The 20691-nt window shown below is 56.2% G+C and overlaps 10 protein-coding genes across 10 annotated transcripts; 6 read left to right on the top strand and 4 right to left on the bottom strand.

The window, feature by feature from the left end:
* Positions 1-1593: 1593 nt before the first annotated feature.
* BU26DRAFT_563879 (uncharacterized protein) lies at positions 1594-2217 on the bottom strand (the record flags this gene model as incomplete). The annotated part of the gene is made up of 1 exon (XM_033833221.1): positions 1594-2217. The coding sequence occupies one exon, from the start codon at positions 2215-2217 to the stop codon at positions 1594-1596; it is 624 nt and encodes a 207-aa protein (XP_033684994.1).
* A 688-nt stretch (positions 2218-2905) lies between these two features.
* On the top strand, positions 2906-3601 carry BU26DRAFT_593683 (uncharacterized protein; the record flags this gene model as incomplete). Its single annotated transcript, XM_033834879.1, has 1 exon — positions 2906-3601. The coding sequence occupies one exon, from the start codon at positions 2906-2908 to the stop codon at positions 3599-3601; it is 696 nt and encodes a 231-aa protein (XP_033684993.1).
* A 292-nt stretch (positions 3602-3893) lies between these two features.
* BU26DRAFT_604263 (uncharacterized protein) lies at positions 3894-5359 on the top strand (the record flags this gene model as incomplete). Its single annotated transcript, XM_033835510.1, has 1 exon — positions 3894-5359. The coding sequence occupies exon 1, from the start codon at positions 4355-4357 to the stop codon at positions 5357-5359; it is 1005 nt and encodes a 334-aa protein (XP_033684992.1). The 5' UTR covers positions 3894-4354.
* A 2306-nt stretch (positions 5360-7665) lies between these two features.
* On the bottom strand, positions 7666-8560 carry BU26DRAFT_530508 (uncharacterized protein; the record flags this gene model as incomplete). The annotated part of the gene is made up of 4 exons (XM_033830969.1): positions 7666-7794; positions 7888-8053; positions 8185-8416; positions 8548-8560. The coding sequence occupies 4 exons, from the start codon at positions 8558-8560 to the stop codon at positions 7666-7668; spliced, it is 540 nt and encodes a 179-aa protein (XP_033684991.1).
* A 1004-nt stretch (positions 8561-9564) lies between these two features.
* On the bottom strand, positions 9565-10609 carry BU26DRAFT_530507 (N-terminal nucleophile aminohydrolase; the record flags this gene model as incomplete). Its single annotated transcript, XM_033830968.1, has 5 exons — positions 9565-9951; positions 10017-10229; positions 10282-10376; positions 10472-10534; positions 10603-10609. The coding sequence occupies 5 exons, from the start codon at positions 10607-10609 to the stop codon at positions 9565-9567; spliced, it is 765 nt and encodes a 254-aa protein (XP_033684990.1).
* A 341-nt stretch (positions 10610-10950) lies between these two features.
* Positions 10951-14274, top strand: BU26DRAFT_425399 (uncharacterized protein; the record flags this gene model as incomplete). The annotated part of the gene is made up of 2 exons (XM_033823622.1): positions 10951-12712; positions 12908-14274. The coding sequence occupies 2 exons, from the start codon at positions 10951-10953 to the stop codon at positions 14272-14274; spliced, it is 3129 nt and encodes a 1042-aa protein (XP_033684989.1).
* A 129-nt stretch (positions 14275-14403) lies between these two features.
* BU26DRAFT_293802 (uncharacterized protein) lies at positions 14404-15152 on the top strand. Its single transcript, XM_033821680.1, has one exon. The coding sequence runs from the start codon at positions 14533-14535 to the stop codon at positions 15043-15045; it is 513 nt and encodes a 170-aa protein (XP_033684988.1). The 5' UTR covers positions 14404-14532; the 3' UTR covers positions 15046-15152.
* Positions 14932-17000, top strand: BU26DRAFT_293839 (uncharacterized protein). The gene is made up of 5 exons (XM_033821681.1): positions 14932-15531; positions 15582-15601; positions 15651-15755; positions 15815-16203; positions 16290-17000. Exons 1-5 carry the CDS (start codon positions 15060-15062, stop codon positions 16714-16716), a joined length of 1413 nt encoding a protein of 470 aa, XP_033684987.1. The 5' UTR covers positions 14932-15059; the 3' UTR covers positions 16717-17000.
* Positions 17001-17725: 725 nt separating this feature from the next.
* BU26DRAFT_424726 (polysaccharide lyase family 3 protein) lies at positions 17726-18601 on the top strand (the record flags this gene model as incomplete). Its single annotated transcript, XM_033823583.1, has 3 exons — positions 17726-17930; positions 18025-18329; positions 18401-18601. 3 exons carry the CDS (start codon positions 17726-17728, stop codon positions 18599-18601), a joined length of 711 nt encoding a protein of 236 aa, XP_033684986.1.
* A 412-nt stretch (positions 18602-19013) lies between these two features.
* BU26DRAFT_550260 (uncharacterized protein) lies at positions 19014-20463 on the bottom strand. Its single transcript, XM_033832044.1, has 2 exons — positions 19937-20463; positions 19014-19816 (listed from the first exon to the last, which is right to left on the bottom strand). The coding sequence occupies exons 1-2, from the start codon at positions 20442-20444 to the stop codon at positions 19215-19217; spliced, it is 1110 nt and encodes a 369-aa protein (XP_033684985.1). The 5' UTR covers positions 20445-20463; the 3' UTR covers positions 19014-19214.
* Positions 20464-20691: the final 228 nt, after the last annotated feature.

Raw genomic sequence — 20691 nt, 5'->3', positions numbered from 1 at the left:
GCTCCGTCACACCCGTCACATTTCCAGGACGTCGGGAGCTTTCGACGTCACGCGAAGCTGAGCGCTATAGGACTGGGTCGTCGTTCTTCAGATCTCCCTTCTCCAAAGTGTGGGTCAGGACCGCCCAGCCGTTGAAGCGAATCGCGCGACCCGCCCCAGAGCAAACACGCGGTGCACGACCGATCCTTCAGCCCCCACCTTAGCGAAAGTTTCAGCAGGCAGCCTCCTGGGGTGTGATTGCGCAAGTCTATCGTTAAGTTTGAGCAAGAGATATAGACAGGTCTGGAGGATTTGGTGCATCAGACAAGGTGCCACAACGCAATGGTACGCGCTAAGCCTACTCAGGAAACACGCGTGAATGCGCGCAGCTTCTCCACCCCTTCTTAGACAGATGCAGATGCAGGCGCATTGACATGGCGTCTTCTCCCGCCTCGTCCCACCACTTGAAGCCCCGCCCCGTTACTGTTGCCCTAATCTCAGTTTGATTCTCTGACCAAGACGGGCACTTGCGTCTCAAAGCCTGCCCAGGTGTGCCCTCCCGCCCAGAGCCGCGAAAGGCACGGTTACGAGCGTGCGTGGTCAACAAGGTCTAGCCCGCTCCTTCCTACTTGCCTCGCTTTTCTGTTTGCCATTGAGCGGGTAGGGAAAGCGCTTCAAGCAACACCCCTCCAAACCATCCCGCTGCAAGACCTACGCGCACTCGCAGCGTGCCTAGTCTGCGAAGAGCCGTACAGCGAAGCCTGCACTCCCTTACGAGTCATCGATAAGCATCGAATGCAGTCACCACATCTTCCATCTATGCCTCGATTGCTGGCTGGACGGCGCAGGGCCTAACGGCAACACTCGCCCAATCGTCGCTAATTCTGGTTCCAGAACGGTTTCTCCTTCGATACGACAGTACCAACACGCGCGACACTTCATCCAGAACGTCGACGAACGCTTGAAGCCATCGCTCTCTCTCCATACCAAGCTGCTGCGGTGCGAGGATGAATTGGGCTGTCTCACCGAGAAAAGGTATCGAGTAGCGGGGAGCGCCCGGAGAGAGGTGTGAATACACTACGCGGACCGTTGGAGGTGTTGCGAAATACGGGAGCGGTGGAATAAGGGTGCATCGCATCGATGGAGCAGAGAATCGGGCTTTTTTTCCGGCGAAGGGCGACTCTGTTCTGGGGAAGGTTCTTTCTCTCTCGCATCAGGAGTTCAGTTAGGGGGGTTCGCGCTGGGATGGGCTCCAACGTGGCATGTCCCATATGAGCATGAGTCAACTACAGTTTGTGAGTCCGCGGATGGCAGGATGGTGTCTTTGACGGTGGCACAGGACCTCCGAGGTCTTTGGAAATAAATCGGCGCTGGGACACCTTTCGTTACTACCTAACACCACAGGACTACATATGTGGGAAAAGGCCCCTCCTCATCCACACCATCAATCCCTCGCCCTTGTCAGAAGTCCCGGGGTTATTTTCACGGCCTCTACAACCTGTGATACCAGCCACAAACCATCCTCATCCTCACAACCACCAAGCGTATCGCTAAACCCGTTCCACCAGCTCGCGCCCCTCAACGCCTTCGTTATCGGAGCAGCTGCCCAAAACCCTATTGCTCGGGAGAATCCGCTCCATCAGCGATAGTCCCCCGGTCTTCGCCATTCCGAGCAGCAGCGGAACGATAACCCTCTCCCTCATCGCCAATGCTTTCCCGGCCTCCGGTAGGGCGGTTCACGTCCTCCCCATCGTCGAACCGCTCGTAGGGAAACCCTCCAATCGCGTGATTCCCCTCTCCATCCACCCTCGCATCGCTCATCCAAATGTCGACAGGACTGTTTGACCTGGTTGAACCACGCAGTACCGAGTCGACGCTACCGTCACTCCAGACGCTACACGCATCCTCCTCCTGCTGCGCAGTCTGTAATACACCATTCTCCACAACACCGCAATCTTGTTCATCTCCCGCTCGTAGGCCTCTGGCGATATTCATCACCGTCGGAAGCGCAGTATTGATCTCTCGACGAGCAGCAAGCATGCTTCGCTCCAGCTCTTGAGCCGCGGCTTGCACCGCAGGCCGCCGGCCGTTAACGCGGATTCCGTTTTCGATGATGGCGCGAGCTTCGGAGATCCGTGTGCTGAAGGACTCGTATACGCGCGTGAGCTCGCGGAGCAGTGCTGCTTCATGGCTTCCGGGCTCCTCCTGCATGGGGCTGTCGGCTCTTGCTGCAGACATTGTCTTCGGATACGGGGTCCTGGGGACCTTCAAGGGGTTATCGAGTGTCGGAGATGTGATGGGGTCGATGGGATGCCCGAGTTTGGTATTGGGGAGCTTGGAGTCCTTCGCGCGGCTTTACGTTGCTGGAATGGGATGGGAGGATGAATGCAGATTTAGAAACCGTGCGAAGACGAAACTTTAAATACCTAGCGAAAAATGCCTGCATGTGAAGAAGTACGCATGCTCCTAATTCGTCACCACTATCTTCAACTCTCTCTTCCGTGGAAGACCACTTTGCGATACCAAGGTATCACGGCGCGAATTTTCTTGAAAGAGAAAATTCCCTTCGCTAAAGGCGCTTCATCCTACTTTTGGCGTGTGTTTTGGTGGAAATCCGAAGTATTTGAACGCAAAAGGCGGAAAGTGCAGCCGAAAATTCACTTCAACAAAAACACTCCAGAGCTCCTCTCGACCAACGTATTTTTTGCAACCCAGCAGCACCCAGCAAGAAGATCCATTGGCTAAGAATGCAAAAATTAATTCAGCTCCAGAAAAATCCATCTCCTATATAGAATCCCTCTCCACTCCCTAATATTTCCTCCCCATCCATCCCCATCCCCACTACTCTCCAAGAACGCTTTGCCCCGCAAAGCAAACTCCACTACTTCCAAGACCACTCGACCCCCAAGCCCAATCCCCCTCCAAAATGTCCCCAGCACCCAGCCTCCCCTCCTTCATCCAACACAACCTGCATCCCGTGCGCAGCCCCCTCGACCCCAGCATCCACTGCGCCCTCTGCTCCTCCCCCTACACCTCGACCCACCAGCCCATCTTCGCCGACATCCCCGGCTGCCGCCACGCCTTCGGCCGCAGCTGCCTCCTTGCCCGTCTCAGCGAGGCGGACAATTCCTGTCCGACGTGCAAGCGCACGTGGTTCCTGGCAGCGGCGGATTACGCGCAGCAAGCTATTTTGCGGGCGCGCGTGATAGTGGCGCGGGATTTCAAGGCGATGCTGCACGACTTGGACTGGGTGGGCGCGCTGCTCAGCGCGTGGAGGGAGCGCGCGGAGCGGCGTATGGATGGGGAAATCAGGACGGAATATGAAGACATCGTGCAGGACTATGCGGGTTTGGAGAAGAGTATGAGGCGGGTTGCGGAATTGTTTTCGCTGAGGCAGAGGAATCCGCTGCCGGAGGTTGGCGGCGTTAGGGAGGCGTTGAATGATTTGGATCTTACGTTTCACGAGCTGGATGACTGGATTGGGGAGGTCGCGGAGAAGATGGAAGGCCCGCTGAAGGGGCAGCTGGAGGATATTCGGAGCGACTTTTGTTGGGTTTGGCAGGGGTTTGATGGGCTGGCGGGGAGGGTTATCGCGGGGTTGTATGGGGAGAGGTGGAGCTGAGGGCTGTTATGGGTATGGGCGTGTGAGAAGCGGTTCGATGGAAAGGGTGCTGAAGGACTCCGGGCTCTGCTTTACACTGATGCGCGGATTTCGTTGCTGTGGTTCTTGGATTTCCCTCTTTTGTTGACTTTACGAGGAAGTAGGGTGTGGAAAAGGCGCTGGAGGACTTTAGGCTCTGCTTTACATTGCTGCGTGGATTCCGCTGCTGCGCTTCCTGGTTTTTTATGTTTTGTTAGTACTAATATCCTGAGTTACTTCGCTCGCATCCATATAGACATTATACCTCAAGTTTCACTGGATCCTAATCAACACTTGTGAAAAGCGTGCATTCCCAGTTCTGGCCCCACGGGTAGCTGTTCATCTCATTCTCTTGCATTCCCTCTTTCCTGTTCACAATACCATCGCGGACCTTCACTAGAAGCCGGACGGACTCTATATTCTATGCAGACGGTGTCTGCGAATCAAATCCTTGGTCAGCGGAGAATAGAGCGATCGCAATCTGGAAAGAAGCTCGGCACGTCAGGCGCTCAGATTCTGGATACATCGACGTCGTGCCTGATGGTACCTTTGGTTTCCCTCTAGACCGCCGGTACTTGCGTGGTAACCGGATCGGATCGGACACCCGACCCGTGGCTCACTCACCAGAGTGAAAGAGACAGAAATTTTCGCCACTTGCCTCGTCTCGGTACTCCCCATTTCGTCTGCTCCCCACCCCACTTCGAGAACACGGCCTGCTCTCCAATCTACTCAGCCATGGCCGCCCCGTCGGCCACCGCCCTCGAAGCAGCCACAGCCTTCATCCAAACGCACACGCTCATCGTCCCCGGAACCGAGCTCAGCCCCTTCGACGAATGCCCCGTGTGTCTCGAAACCTACAACCTCACTGCGCAATCCGAACACGCGTGCAAAATCATCAACATCCCCAACTGCGAGCACGTAATCGGACTCTCCTGCCTGACCGCCATACTCACCGCGAACGGCAGCACCGAAAAGAAGTGCCCACTTTGCCGCACAGTGTGGATCCCAAGCCGGGTGCCAGCAGCGCTCATGGACATGAGGAGGAGGCTTCAGGCGCTAGGCGCTATTCCTGGCGGCAGTAGTGAAGGCGGGAGGGATGCAGGACCGCGCCACGTCATCAATATCGAGAGCGACAGCGACAGCGACGAGGAGGTGACGCTCGAGAGCTACACGCAGTTCAGCCGCGACATCGCCGACATCCGCACTCGCGCCCGCAACACGCAGCTGTCACGCCGCGAGCGACGAGATGCGGCGCGGACGGCCAGCGGAAATGGTGCCAACGACAGACACCTGTTCGCACGCGGCCACGCAAGTGCGCGCCAGGTTCTCCAGCCCGACTCTCTCGAAGCCGCTCCTCGCCCTGGCCAAGATCCGTTCGAACGCCTGGTTCGACATTACAACCGCCAGCCCAATCCCGTCGATCGCATGGAACTTGGTATAAGCCCGTCACCCAGTCCCGAGCCGGTTCTTCTCGATATGCATCCCGGCCGGGCGACCAACGACCGTAACCAACCCACTGACCGACACCGACGCGACACCGACGAGTTAGAGCGGCGTCTCGTCGAGCGCGAGCGCGCATTGCATGAGCGTGAGCGGCACTTGTTCCAGCGTGAGCAGCGCATCGCACAGAGGGAGAAGAACATGGAGCGGTTTGTGAATGTCCGGAAGCGGCAGTTGGAGGAGGTGGAGCAGCTGGTGGTGAGGCATCGGGAGGAGTTGAGGCGCCTGGAAGGTCGATAAGGTGCTACATTGCCTCACGCAGCCGTTTTGGGGTGGTGATTGAGGTTGCGGCGTCGGTGGTGGTTTCTGGACTGATTTCCGGGTTAAAAGATCTTACTTCCTTGATTGATAGCCCGTGCGTGGGGCAGGAAGGCGCTCCTGACGACCAACCCTGGAACCTTTTGAATTGAGCATCCGGCGTGATTGTCATATCGATAGATACATACCAGTTGCCCATGAAGATCCTCAATGCCCAATATTCCGCGCTCACCCCTCCTGCTCTTCATTATCAGCCTTTCCCCCGTCCTATCTCTCCCTGCCCGCACGCAGCGGGTTTCTCGGGCCATCAGTCGGACACATTGGGAGTCCATAACCTCTCGGACCCCTTTGGAGCGGTGAATGAATTTTGCTTCCCGTCATTCAGGCTTGGATGTAGCCGCTAAGAAACCAACCATTCCGTACATCATGGCCGATCAGATATCCGCACCTCTCCTCAAGATCAAGAACGACCCAGCAGATAGGCATGGCGACGCGCTCCCCGACGAACATCACCGCATCCCCATATGCGATATGCAGATCGCTCTCTTTCCCCGTATCCAGACGGTGCCCCCATCTCCTCCCATCTCCGTCGTCCAAATTCCCCTTTTCAACCACGCCAATGCCCCGCCTACCACACTCTCCAAACACGCTGCTTAGCCTCCACCAGGTGCTGATCCGCGAAACAGCCATGCACGCGCATGCACTTCGCGACACGCAATCCGCAGCGAAAAGTCCCACGGTACGCACCGCCCAGAGATCGGCAACCCCGATCTGCGCCTTCCCCCATCCAGCAAAGCTCTGACAAGGGTGCCACGTGGAACCGCAGGCTAAGCGAACCCGGGGCGTGCGACGGAGGCGTCTGCGCAAGGCGAGCGCCGAATGCGCGGCGTCTTCGTCGTCGGTGTGAAGAGAAGAAAGGAAAGGGCGGTGATGCTCTGCCCTGACCTCGCAGCCCGTATCCACCGCCGCGAGCAAACCGTCTTGTCTTGTTGGGGAGTCCCGTCGGCGAGCAACAGGGCAGGGAAGAATTTGCCAGATTAGCGAGAAGGGAGGTGAGATACCACGCCTGGTCAGACTCACGTTACATGCCTAGCAGCGCAGGGCTCGACTCCACGTGCGCGCCAACCCACGCATGCACAGAAGCCCCGCGCGCGTGGAAGCTGAGCCCCATCGCCCAAACACACGGTCGGTCAGCGAGCGTACCGGCGCGCTCGACAAGCTGAAAACTAGGGCAGAGCGCTAGGCCCCGAGCAGGACGCCGCGCGGGGCTGAACGAATGCTTTGCCGGATGCAGAACAGCATGGACTAATGCGGGACCGGGGGTGGCAAGACTGCCTACGCGCATAGAGGGAAAACTGCTAAGCGATGGAGGGAGGGAGCGGTAACGACGGGCCTTGGGATTGACTGACTGGGCTGGGGTTGTGCCGAAGAAGCGGCGACGCGAAGGGTGAAGGGCTTGGTTCCATGGTTCACACTACTAGGAGTATGCAGCATGGGAAACGTTGGTTACCCATGGTGTGTATGGAAGTATATACCAGATAATTTCAATATGCACAAGAAGCCAGGAAACGCACGAGAAGCCAGACTCAAAATCAGACCCAGAAACAAATCTTAGAAAAAAAGTCAACGAAAGTCCAAGACCCTGCACAGCCGATCCCGTATCCCGATCCCAGGCACCCGGTATATCCCATGCTTTTGCCAATGCCATCCATGTATACATGACCATCGCTTAATCCTGCCCAATCGGGACCGCACCCCATCCATACGATGTTGCGCCGGCGCCCAGAAGGAGCCAACGCCAACGCCTAGGCCTCCAGCCCTAACGCCAGACGACAAAGTCTACGCCAACGCTAACATAGCCTAGCCAAGGTCCAAAGAAATGCAACCCGAAATGTATGCTTTTGTCCAAGGAGAAGTGAAAACGGCGGTGACCGGCACCGGCGTCGTCGTAAGCAGGGAGAAGAAGATGTGAGAGGCTGGAACGCGGATAACTAGTCCCGAAGCGCGGACAGGAACAATCTAGAAGGTCGCTTGACGGGATGTATGCACGTCGTAGTGTGTAGTGTAGTGTAGTGTAGTGTGGTATAGTAGATACGGAAGCAATGCACCGAAGTAAAAGGACCGAGATGAGGGGAAACGGGGAAGATAGCGTCGGGAGAGCCGATGAACGCGTGGTGGAAAGGCTTGTCGGGGTATCGTCTAGGAAAAGTATCGAACGATGGGGAAGAGCGAAGGCGCCGGGGCAATCGAAGTGTAGCAGCCGAAGGGAAAGTGGTGCAACGAGACGTCTATCGACGAGCCATCAGCATCTGCTGAATCTGGGCCAGTGTCGGGTCCTCTGCAAGCCATTTCCCCTGCGAGGTGTCCTGGGCGCGCAGCGTGTTTTCGACGTGGGCGTCTGTGATGGCGAGGAGTTCCTGGAGCGAGGTACCATCAGTAAGGCCCCCCAGCGTAGAGAAAAGTTTGTCAAATTGCTTGAACGGCGAGGAGTGAGACGTGATGTGACGTACCATGCGCAACGTGCTGTCAGCCGCCTGCAGGGCGCTGAGGTGACTCGCATTCGGCTTGTGTCCTCGCAGGATGCTGTTTCGAGTATTCATCCACCTTAATCCCGCATGCGCCCTCAGGTACGCCCTCTGGCACTGGAAGCGGCGCACCGCTGCATCGGCAATGATCCTATTCTCTGACGTCAGCCTCGCTTCGTCCATCAAACTTCCTCTTTCCAGTCAGATTTTCCGCACCGGAATATGCCGAAGTGTGACTTGAAGATGAAAGGAGTGGTGTGTTATGGAAAGAGGGCGACTTACGCCCTCAGTTGCTGCTTTTCGCGCTCCGTGTCCCCGCCGGGCCCCGAGCTGCTGGCCGCGAAGGGGCTCTGGAGGATAGCCTGGGCCTCGCTTGTGCATTGCCGGAGGAGCGAATAGCCTTCGAGATAGTACTCCTCTGCAGTAGGCGTAGCGCGCAGCTGGCTGAGATAGTATTGTAGGTTGCGGAAGTCGCTCATAATCTCCGCAACGCGGATGGCGCGGGCATCGTTGACTAGAAAGGAGCATGTCTTAGTAACCTGACTGTATCGGGGTGGATTTTGAAGACGACTTTTGATATGGGATGGAAGCGTGGAAACTAGGGGAGTGATGGGAGGTGTAGTCTGGGAGTAGGGGCAGCCTTACGACCGTCGGACATTGTGGCGGGGAGTGAACGGGAGATGGCGTAAAAGTTGGAAGGAGTGGATTGGGTGTGAAAGGAAGGCTGAAGAAAAGTGCACTGAGGCTTGACTGCTGTGGTGGTGTTGATGGCGGCGTGGCGACCGTTATATAATGAAGCTCAACGGGCGTTCATGACAGTAGTCGCGCACGTAGAGGTCGATAGTCCAGGGCTGCTCCCGCCGCTACATTTGCCGAGATCCACATTGGGTCGTGAGCAGCGCTCTCCAGCTGGCGGCGCTGCACCATTCAGCATCGCAAGGAACGTAAGGGGCTACGATAAGGTGTAAGAGTAGCATTGAGGAATGGAGTCGAGAGGGAGATTCGGCGACGAAACGCAAAAGCAATCAGCTATTTTTTTGTCGAGCGTACCATGACAGCTGGAGTCGATGGAAAATCAGCACCCCATCGAACGCCACAACGCCGGAAAGGGCCTAGCGGCGCGGCCTCATCCGGTAAGGCTCTGAGCCAAGCAATGAGATAGAGCCGCAGCAGGGCTCGTGATTGGCGAGAAATCCAAAATTAGCGGTGCGGCTTTCGCGTGCTCGATGCTGAGTGTGAACTGAAAAGGCGTGCCGGGCTGGTAATCTGAGAGACTCCACAACGCTCCGAGAGCCACCGCAACTCCAGCCGGTGTCAGCCACACACGGCTGTGCTGTCAAAGTTGGCCAGTCAAATGACGTCGAGCTACTGTTCGTGAGCGCGCAGGGAGCCGTTGCAGCTGGAGGGAGAAGGAAACGCTGTCATTGACGTGAGGGCTAATGGTACATACAAACCATGTGGAGCCGCAGCTGAGCCTCTGGTGATCCTGAACCCGCGTCCTCATGCCAGATCACAGTGTGCTTATGCAGGAGTGTGCAGATTAATCCTTGATACGGCATGCCCTGGAAAGCCCGCCGTGACGTATCAGAAGGCCGTCGTGCTACCTGCAGGCTCGCCGCGAGTTCTACTGCGCGCCTCTTCCCAGGTCCCCGGCGCCGCGTCTCAGTCCTTGTCGGCAATGGACTGCAGTCGTTCGTCGATTTCATCCTCCGTCAGAGCCCTGAACTGCGGGTCTGTGCCCTCCTGGCCGTCGGCCCTGGGACCCCCCACGATGCCCACCTCCAACTCGCCCTTCTTGAAGTCGACGGAGAGGACGGTGCTCAGGGCGGTGATGCCGAGCTCGACGACGTCCTCCCAGCTGCCCTCGCAGCACTCCTTGTTCTTCAGCTTCTTCTCCATGAAGTTGAGTGCCTCCTGCGTCTTCGGCCCCGACGCCGTTGCCTTGTAGCCGACATAGTAGCCTGCGGGATCGCACTTGTACAGCGACGGGCCGAATTCTGAGTCCAGCGAGATGAGGGTGGTGGCGACACCGAGCGGCCGCATGTAAGCCTGGCGGCGATGTTAGTGAGACCTGAGACTCCCCCGCACTCAGCTCGGACGGCAGCCTTGCTTACCCGCTGGGTGTAGACTTGGCTGATGTTGGCTATCCTCTTGGCCAGCACGTCGCAGGGCATCTCGTATCCGAACTTGTAGCGGAACTCGGCAGCTTCACCCCGTGCGCGGTTGACAGAGGCCCTGGCATCGGCTATGGACCCTGTCATGACGCATCCAACCGACGGCGAGAGCTTGTAGATGTACGAGACGGAGGAGGGATCGATCAGCTTGTCCTATACATAGCCGTCAATCGCAGGCCGCAGCTGGGGGAGCGTGAGGACGTACGGGCACCTTCTTTTGCGAGATGACTACTGCGCAGTCCTTGCCGCGTACGCCGACGGATGTGATGTTCGCGGCCGTGATTGCCTTGAATGCATATTCTGGAAGGCGCGGGTCAGCACTCCATCATCGCAGCACTGCATCATCGTGGTGTACGGCGGCAGGGGGAGCGGCGAGGCGGAGGGAGCATGCGTACCGACTTGGTATAACCGGCCTTGGTCAGAGAAGATGGTGATGTGTCTGTCGTAGCCTGCGCTTCCTGCACGGCGAGGGCAGCTGTTAGCATGGCGGTCCAAACAGGAGCTCTCGGGGGAGCGCCCAACGCACCAGACATGATGGCAGCGGGCGTATATGTGCAGACTGGCTCTTCAGCTTCGGCGGCAGCTCGAGGAAATTAGACGTAAGCTCGGCGGGGCGTGAGTGTTGATGGGCGACGTTTTCGTGGTGCTGTACGCGTGCTCGGGGAGCCTGGAGCTGTCGCTCGGACGTAGCCGTTGGAGATGCCAGGGCGCACGGGCCACGGTCATCAGCCACACCTCCCAAAATTTCTGCGCTGCTGCCTCTCATTTGACCTTTCCATACTGACAAACGCCGTGCGAAGAGCTGATTCGGGCGTGAGCGACGGCAAAGCACCGAGGCATAATGTAAATACGCAGGCATTTCCCTCTTTTCGACATGGAACACGCCGGTAGCAGGATTCCAGCCTGGAAGAGACTTGGGCTCACGCTCAAGAGGCCCGACCAATCTGAGCGACAACCTCTCAATGGAGCACATGTCGGCGAGCACTTGGACGACTTTCACCCTGCTCTCACGTCTCCCCAGGAGAGCAACTCGAGCCTTGGCAAGCGAAAACGCCGAGACGAGCCAGCTGAACGAGACGGCAACACAGTCAAAACGAGCAGAAAGAGCCATGAAGAGGACCCCACCGACGGACATGCCGGCGATGCGCTTCTGGGTGCTGCGAAAGAAGAGAATGGGACATTAGAGTCAATTCCCGATCCAGCACCATCGTCCCGCCCAAAAGGGGATCCCAACTACCGCAAGAAGAAGGGAAGGCAAGCGAGCTCAAAAGCCCAAGCGAGAACGGGGCCGGGTCAGGAGGAGCAGCAGGTCCCGGCAAATCAAGGGTCAGAGACCTTTCTCTCACCTAGCCAGCGAGACGTGGCAAGCGGTGGACCAACTTTACTTGCCTCTATCGAAACCGACCATCTCGCTTCGCCCGCGGTTGCAACGCCCAAGAAGCGGGGAGCAACAGCGCAGTCAGCAAGCAACCACAATCCGGAGGTTCTCTCACCCCCTCGCACCGACCGCCGCAAGTCCGTCGCTTTTACGCCGGACACAAAAACCGTCGACGGTAGCAGCGCTTCGGATCTCTTCAAGAAGTGGGCACAAGAGCAAAAGGGTGCGAGCGCTGAGTTTACTCCAGCTGAGCTAGCGCAGTTCGTACCGCCTCCTAAGGTACACCCTGCTAATAGCATTCCTCCAGCTCAAAGCCCGAGCACCAAGGAAGAGAAGAAAGCGAAGACTCCTGACAGGAAAGCGCTGAAACAGACTGAAACAGGTTCACCTGCGCCGGGTAAGGGAGCTGAGCGGTCTGCCGATAAGTCCAAGCCACCACCTGGCTCAGCATCTAAATCCAAGAAGGACCCGTCTCTCTATCTTTCGTATCTTACTCAGTATTTCTCCAATCGGAAAAACTGGAAGTTCAACAAGGCAAAGCAAAACGACGTTCTTAACAACGCGCTCAACATATTCCGCATCCCCAATGAGCACTTGGAGGCACTGCTTGAGTACGTGAAAGGACTAAAAGGCGCTGGTGTTATCGAGCGACTGAAAGAGCGCTGCAAGGCTACGGTCGAAGAGATTGACGCGGCCGGCGAGCAAGAGGCGAGCACTATGGATGACCCAGAGGTCCGCAAAGCGGCTGAAGACGAAGCTCTGCAGGAGCAACTAAGCAGGCAAAAGAAGCGAAGGCAGCTTGACGCCGATATCGAGAACATGCTCAATCACCCTTACTTAGAGGGCTACATTCGACGGCTTAAACGTCAACGCGCGGAAGCACTACTCCACGCACTGAATCTTGCTGCGCCTGCCTCTATACAACGCACGAACGGCGCAGCAACCCAGCACGCTACGTCCACAGTAAGCACTGCGCGTACACAGAAAACACCGCGCAAACGCAAATCAAGGACAGAAGTGTCGAGCGAGGAGAGCAGTAGCGAGAGCAGCAGCAGCAGCGAAGAGAGCTCGAGTTCTTCAGAGTCGGAGCCGGAGTCGGAGTCGGGAGAACGCAGCGAGTCAGACTCCGATCGGGCCACGGAAACTTCCGCCCAAGAAGATGAGAGCAGCGACGGCCAGGAAGACTGCTCAGCCTCAGGTTCGGACGGCGAAAGCAGCGAGGGGAGCGACAGCGAAAGTGAGGACAGATCTGAGGCAGGTAGCAGCGACAGCGATTGATGAGCGCGGGGCCGGCAATCCGACTCTCTAGAATAATAATTACACTACATCATGCATAGCCGCACCGAGAAACTAGTTGCAGAAGCCCGCAGCAAAGGCCCGACATTCTCGATTGTGGCAATATCCGGCCGCTCCGAATTCAGCCTAGCATGATCCTCTTTCGCCCCTTCATAAGCATCCCCGCTTTGCATCACCACTTTTTTCCCCACCCCCAACAGCCATCACGGCCTGACCCGGTTTCATGCTTTGCTACTGTTCCGGTGTGGACTCGATAGCATGGCCTTACTGTGTCTCCCCACAGAACTCGTGGAGCATATTGCCGAGGATCTGGATGTGGAATCGTTCCGTTCCTTCCGCCTTGCCAGTTCGTTGCTCAACCAGCAATCGCTGCACCACTTTAAGGAACGCTTCTTTCGCCAACGAACTGTTCTGTGGAATGCTGAGAGCCTTCGCCAGCTGGTCGACGTCATCTCGCATCCCAATTTCGGCGACTGCTTGCAGGACCTCGTAGTCGACGCCACACCTCGCTTCGCGATCCGGCTTTGGGAGCTTGAGAAAGGCATTATTGACGCCGCTGCACATCAGGACTTCGACAGACGAGAAGAACTCACGAACCGCTATGCCGAAGTAAAAGAGAAGGCTGAGGAGGCGGCGAAATACTGGAACGAGACCCGGTTTGATCAGACAACGCTTACGTCTATCTTCAAGAAGATGCTCGCTCTGCAGTCTATCACCTTTGCCTATGATGGCATGGACAAGCATCATTTGCTGTTCTCACGCCGATACTGCGAGAATAGCCAGAACGAGATGAGTCGGCCCTTCGTCTCAACTCTCGCCGCTCTTGCCATCTCCCGCCTTGCGGTCCGTACTATAGCCATTGACCCTCTCAAGAAGTACGGCGCCATCAGCATTGGGCGTCTTGAGTCGATATCGCCCGTATTAGCCAGGTCCGACGACGTGTTCTTGGGCTTAGAGGCCTTAAAACTCAATCTAAGAGACTGGAGGCACCCAGAGGAAGGTTTTGAACCGCCAGTCGGTAGAGCTCCATTCATCGTACGACTTCTCTCCAAATTCAAGAACATCAGGACGTTGGAGCTATGTTGCTTTAGCTGCCTTGAAATGGACATTCTTCACGAGATGGCAAGGCACTGTAAATACCCACGACTAGAGAGCTGCATCTTGGAGCTCTTCACCATTAATCCGGCGGATGACCTGTTCGATTTTCTCGAGCCAGCAAAGTCATCGCTACGATCCCTGTGCTTGAGTCACGTTGTCTTGAAAGACAAGTCTACTGGCTGGCCAGATGTTCTACGCCGCATCGCTTCAGATTTGACGCTCGACAGGATCGAGCTCAAAAACCTGTTCGCACAACTAGGGGAGAGAATTGGATTCGAGGGGACGATTCAAGGCTGTATTGTTAGCGAGGGTCCTGAGTTGAGCAAAGAAATCGAGAAGTGTGCAGAGAGGCTTGTGAGTGGACAATGGGGTCCTGCATGGCACCTTGCCGCAGTGGCATACCCCTTCATTGGTGTACGCACCTAAGAAGAGCAAGGGATACGATCTGGGAGGAGTCGAGGCGGCTTATGGCTACACAGAACCTAAGAACTCTTTCATCTCGTGATGATGCTCACTACCAGCGAGCGGCGTTGATCACACTTTTGTGATGCGAAAACGTGGCGTGGTCCGGACAACACGGCCGTTCTTCTCCCAAGTTGGGAGCCTGCAGCTTTTAATGCGCGAGTTCTATCCTATAATATCAGGACGCAGAACGAACCCGGGCAGCTGCGTCGGGGTTGAACGATGGGGCCATTCCTAAAATGGCGAGCTGCGGCTGTCATCTATGCGCACCCTGGCAACCGCACATGCATCAACGTTCTGTCGCCGACTTCGATGCCGAACCAATCTTACGACGGTGTTGGAGTGTTCGAGGATATTGGAGGAGACTCGTACGACGGCGACGTTACCGAACCGAGGAGAGCCCTATCCATTGCCCGCGCACTCTACATGGGCATTAGATTGGACACACGCTGGCCATCACTCTCTGGAGGGGACGTCGCCGAACGTATGGTAGCTGCGCAAACGAGTTTCGAAATGAACCACCTCCACCATCGATCTAATGCGCTTCGGGCCGCACGCTTGAAATCTCAGTTCCCGCCACTATACCCCAACAGCCTTGGGGCGTCAACTTTAATCCTTCGCCTTCGTCGATTGGAAGAATGTAATTGGTGGTTGCAGAAAAATTCTCGGAGTTCGTGCATGGCCTTGGTGTTGGTAAGGCGGTTAGCATCCCTCAGGATCTCAGCCCTGTTATAACCCTTGTACCCCATATGAAAACTGGGCTATCACGCGTCTTCAGCCTTGCAAAACCAAGCCCTCGGGGAAACATAAAACAACTTGCTAGGTCGACGTGGCGCAGACGACTCGCAATATCCGATTTCATCTGGAGTGACCCCGAAACCCTAGTACAGACTACCACCGCCCCTTCCAACCCACAGCTTGCCATCACATACTCTCCAGTGGCCTTCATTCAGCAAAAGACGCTGCGTCCGCATGACATATTACGCTCCCTCCTAGATCGCGACCAGGAATTCGGACCACAGTACATGATGAATGTGGTTGACTTGCACCAACCTGTGTCGCCGCCGCCCCAAGGCATCAGGTCCGATTTCGATACTCCACCGAATAAGGCAGTTTTGGCGTATTCCACTCTTGCAATCTCTCTGAGTATGGTTACTCTGTTCTCATGGTTCCGATTTCTGGTCAAGCTATGCATCGTCCAGACGCTGCATGTTGAAGATTGTGAGACATTGGACTCCTTCGCTATTAGCCAGCTCACTAACTCTACCTAGACCTTGTACCTTTTGCTTGGGTAGGCGCAGAATTTAGTCTACTATGTATGGAAGGCTGACAAGCTGCAGCTTGCTGCGATAGGACAGATCGCTTGCGGGTTCATCATATATGAATTCGCACCAATCATTCACAGTTGGGATATGCAATTGGTGACATTTGGAAAATATCTTCTTGTACGCTACCCTCAATTGCGGTCCTATCAGATAACCCTCTCGCTAATCCCTTTCGCCAGTGGTTTCGCCTCAGTGCCGTGTTCTACAACGTGTCGATCGTGCTCATCAAAGTATCAATGCTAATCCAGGTGTTACGCATTTTCGTACCCCGTGGCTCCTTATCGAAGGCCTACTTCGTTATCCATGCCTTGATATGGACGAATGCGGCATATTACACGACGGCTACTTTCCTCATGATCTTCAACTGTCGGCCCATCTCCAAAGCCTGGAAGCCATGGCTGCCCGGAAAGTGCATGGGGATGGGAATAATTGCAATGGTGACGGCAAGCGTGAATCTCGTCGGCGATCTGTCAATACTGTTCCTCACTCAAAAGGTTATTTGGAACTTGATGCGGGTTGAGAAGAAGCAGCGTTTCAAGCTCTCATTCGTCTTCTGCGCTGGCATTGTGTGAGTGACTTCTCCTCCGTCTCGTCCTTCTCAATTATACTCGCCCCTCTCCTCGTAGAATACTCAGGCTGACCCATGCACTGCAGTCCCTGTGGCTTTGCGGTGATGTGCCTCTACTACAACAAGCATTCATCCGACTTCACTCACGATTCCGCTCTTATGGGAATAGCCTGCTATGGAGAGATCGCGTCTGGGATGTTCGTCCTGTTCCTGCCCGTTGTTCCACGCTTCTTTACCCACGTACGGGAACACACCTTTTTCTCCTCGTCGGCGAATCTTCGTGCGCCTAGCGCCCTGGAGTTTTCGGATATCGGCGTCACTTCCAAGCAAGGCGCCGCTAATGGAGATGCAAGGCAGCGGGAGAGGAAGCAGAGCCAATGGCACATAAGCTATACGCATAGGAACAGCGAGGATACGAGGCCGATTATTCCGAGTTTGAGGAGGGAAGATTTTGGACCGAAGTCACTTGCATTCGAGCCGGTTTCTCCGTCCATGTCCTCGGAATCGCCATGAGCGCTTCCTATGCAAGAGATGTTACAGGAAAGAGAGGTGAGCGCAGTCCTTCGCGCTCGGATGTTGTCCTGGCTGATGACAAAGAAGATGAGAGAATGAAACACTTCCCTTCTACCTTGATCCGGGGCATCCGCTCGACTTCATGGGATCGCTACCAGTGCACGCAGCAGAGGCCCCGAGCAATGGATAGGATCCTTGGCAGCGAGTACGGAAGCACCTCGATGCCCGCAATCTTCTTGTTTGCGGAAATTGTTTCTCCACCAAGGCATAATCCGCAAGTGGTCCATCTTCTCCAACTTTGCGTCCACTTCTATACGTCCTCGTGCCTACGCACCGCGCGGAAGGATGCGTCTACAAGTACTTTCAGCGGACAGCTTCTTCTCTCCCCTAGGGATTCATATTAAGCACGCTACATCCCCCACCGCATCCTAGCTCCTGAGTGGTGGAACTTCGTTGCCTTCGGGAGAGTGAGGATACAGCCAAGCCGCCCAGCCACTAAGCCTCGTGCCCAGCAACGGTCCATTTCCCAAAGGGGCAAATTTCATGACCAGGATGAAGCTAAATGTTTCATAGGCCTCTCATGAGCGCCACCACGCACAACACCATCTGATTATCGCATCCCAAGGACGACCTTGAAACATTTCTATGTCTTTCGGAGCCAAGATCTTTCATTTCGATGTTGCAGGCAGACGAGGCCGAGAAAATGGGGTATTGATTCGTGCAATGTGTTTTCCGCCAATGAGGGGTCTGGATCCTTCGAGGAGACCCTTTTCTGGGGATAGTCATCAGCCTTTTGCGTGAGCATCAGAAAGGATGGCTGAACGGGGGACTATATTGACAAGATAATGCCCCTCCCGCGGAGCATATAAAACACCGTCGATACACCTCTTCGTTTTCTCCCTAAGCTTTCCATTCAATCTCTCGCCCGGAGCAGATCAGTTTCAACTCACGCTTTACGCTCCTCTTTCTTCTGCACCTTGAGTTCACGCTCCGTCCCCTTGCACTCACAATGAAGACCACCGCCCAGCTCGCCGGCCTCCTGGCCCTGCTCCCCTCCACGTTCGCCTGTCTCGGCTACACTGGCGGCCTCCCCACACCCACATCCACCAAGACGAACAGCAAGGTGATTGAAGTCGCCGCCGGCCAGACTTTCGATGGCGGATGGGCAAAGTACGATCGCGGCAGCGGCGCTTGCAACGACCAAGCAGAGGGCGGTACGTCTCATCCCATCCCATCCCACCCATTCCCCCCTCCCCTTCCCCTCCCCTCCTCCCACCCCACCCAACGCTAACCCCCCACCCCACCCAGGCGACGCCGACGCCGTCTTCCTCCTGCGCAGCGGCGCAACCCTCAAAAACGTCATCATCGGCAAAAACCAAGCCGAAGGCGTGCACTGCGACGGCCCCTGCACGCTGGAATTCGTCTGGTTCGAGGACGTGTGCGAGGACGCCATCACGGTGAAGAACGACGCCGCAGGCCAGGAGACGTGGATCGTCGGCGGCGGCGCGTACCACGCCGCGGACAAGGTCGTCCAGCACAATGGCTGCGGCACCGTGAATATTATTAACTTTTATGTTGAGGACTATGGGAAGTTGTATCGGAGTTGTGGGAATGTGAGTATGATTTTGATTTGTTTTGGGGTGGGGTGGAGGGGGATGGGGATAAGTGCTGACGGGGGATACAGTGCTCCAAGCAGTGCAAGCGCAACGTGTATATCGAGGGCACGACGGCGGTGGATGGCGGCGAGCTTGCGGGCATTAATTCGAACTACGGCGATACGGCGACGCTGAGGAATGTGTGCTATGATACGGATGTGCCGTGCCAGATGTATAATGGCTGCGCTGGGGGCTGCGAGCCGACGAAGTCGGGGACTTGCTCGGGGTAAGCGATGAGCGGTCGAGCGTTTGAGCGTTGGGTTTTACCACCTCTTCTGAGTAGTGATCCGAGGGGAAAGTGGGTGGAAGGGCACGGGTTGGTTTCGATTCTTCTGTGGATATTTTGAACTGGCTTTGCTTAGGTTGTGAGTGCTTGTTGAGGGGCAGGTAAGGGGGAGTGTACATACCTTCACTTCGCTTCTTTGTGGATATCTTTGAACGGAAATATTTGTTCTCGAGAGTTCTTAATTATCTAGTGCCGCTTCTCGAAGATCCTGCTCCTTAAGGATAAATGATCCCCTTCGGGCAGCACGTCAGAGACGGCAGTACCAGTGGAACGTGTAGAAGATGATTAACTGAGACTCATCCAGCGTACCTTTATATTAATGGGTATGATACAGAACAGCTGCCCCGAAAGGGTGACATCAGTCATGACTCATCAAGCAGAGCTTCCCTAACATCCAGCCCGATCCCCCCACTGAGTGAAAACAATACCCGCTTTCCCCAGCAATCTACCCTGTCTCCGCTACAGACCAATCCCAATCCCCATCGTGAGCGCGAGACCTCGTGCTGATACACTGACTGACAAACATCTAGCCCCCGCTGCACAAGCGCATCTCCTGATCATTCGTTGGGCATCAGCTCTGCGTCCCGCTCCCCAGAAATTACATCCTCGGTCGCATCCGCATTGGCCCCGGATACAGCACTATGAGACAGTGGGTCGGCGGTGTAGATGGGCAAAGCAGCGTTTCGAGGGCTGCCCGGAGCATTCAAAAGCTCGGCGCCGTGCGCGTCTTGCCCGCCAGAGGCCCGGATGCTCGCTAGGCAGTGCTCTGCGGCCGCGATGTCGGACGAGCGAGAAAGGGAATGCGTGGGTGTGTGAGGCAGTTGGCTTGCCGTCGGTTCTGGGAGTGGAGAGCGGGGAGGTTCGGTCGCTGGGGGAGGGGGTGGGTCTTGTATGGGTGCAGGGGATTTATGAAGCGGAGGGGGTTGAGGGGCTGCTCCAGTTGGGTGCTGATGAGATCCGGAGCCAGGCGTGTACCGTGGAGTCAGGATGGGCGCTGGAAGTCTCCGGCCAGGAGCATTATGCATAGTCGCCTCCGGCCTGCTATAGTATGTGTTGATGGCGACAGGGGTGTGGGTCGATGCGGCTCCGGGAAGAGTAGCGACCTGGAGCGGGTGAAGTGGCACTTGAACGTGGGCGGGCGGTGCGAAGAGGGAATATTCTGGGGCAATCAGTACTGGAAGTGGCTAGGGTGAGAGACCGCACCCAAAAAGGAAGCATAACTAGAGAAACGGACCAGAAAAAGGGAATAGCAAAAACCAAGGAATCGGTGAGGACATACCAGGTGTGCCCCAATACGGTGTACCCCATGCCGTCGTCAAGAATCCCAACTGCTGCCTCGCAGCCGCCGCCACTCTCTCCGAGTGCGCAAGGCTGTCCCTCAACCAGGCATTCTCCCAGCGAACCCGGTCCAGCTCCATCTGCCCCTCCCAAACAGCGTTGTTCCTGTCCAGCGTAGCCGCCAGCGGCCGGCCGAATAGGTGGTATCGAGCGCTTTCAAACCTCAGTCTTCGCTCGGATGCTGTGTCCAAGAACCAGATGCGTCGGCAAAGAGGGCAGGAGTTGCTGCTGGCGGCCCCACTGTCGAGCCAGCGCTCTAGACACGGTAAGCCAAACTCGTGAGTGCATTCTATATCTCCGTGCGGGCAGCTAGGGTTCTCGACGACGCGGACGCGGATGTGAGTGCCGCCGTAGGGGTCGTGGCAGATGGGGCATTCCGTCGTGCTTGGGGAATTGGAAGGTCGAAGGTGGGTTCGGAGGAAGGATGCGAGGTTTAAAGTAGGAGCCATTGCGGATCAGGGCTTGGGAGCAGGGCGATGAAATTGTGGAAGGGGAGGAGGGAGAGGGGAGAAATGGTCGCTATTTATATTCAGAGACGGCGCAAGTGTATCCCTGCTCTTTGCTCTATATAGCGCCAACGACGGCTGGATGCTGCTCCCGCGCATGACTATCATCCGCGACGATTAATCAAATATATGCAAGTGGCCGGCTTGGGGGTCTGCGAGAGAACTTTGAAGATGTGAGTCCGCACAGATG

The sequence above is a fragment of the Trematosphaeria pertusa genome (assembly GCF_010094035.1).
Source record: "Trematosphaeria pertusa strain CBS 122368 unplaced genomic scaffold BU26scaffold_6, whole genome shotgun sequence".
Lineage (NCBI taxonomy): Eukaryota > Fungi > Ascomycota > Dothideomycetes > Pleosporales > Trematosphaeriaceae > Trematosphaeria > Trematosphaeria pertusa.
This window is presented reverse-complemented; position numbering and strand designations above follow the sequence as displayed.

Coding starts and splice junctions, on each gene's coding strand:
- BU26DRAFT_293802 (XM_033821680.1), top strand. CDS start 14,533: ATGGGGCCATTCCTAAAATGGCGAGCTGCGGCTGTCATCTATGCGCAC.
- BU26DRAFT_293839 (XM_033821681.1), top strand. CDS start 15,060: ATGAAAACTGGGCTATCACGCGTCTTCAGCCTTGCAAAACCAAGCCCT. Junction 15,532..15,581: donor GACGCTGCATGTTGAAGATT/GTGAGACATTGG, acceptor AACTCTACCTAG/ACCTTGTACCTTTTGCTTGG. Junction 15,756..15,814: donor CATTTGGAAAATATCTTCTT/GTACGCTACCCT, acceptor CCCTTTCGCCAG/TGGTTTCGCCTCAGTGCCGT.
- BU26DRAFT_550260 (XM_033832044.1), bottom strand. CDS start 20,444: ATGGCTCCTACTTTAAACCTCGCATCCTTCCTCCGAACCCACCTTCGA. Junction 19,817..19,936: donor ACCGTATTGGGGCACACCTG/GTATGTCCTCAC, acceptor TGATTGCCCCAG/AATATTCCCTCTTCGCACCG.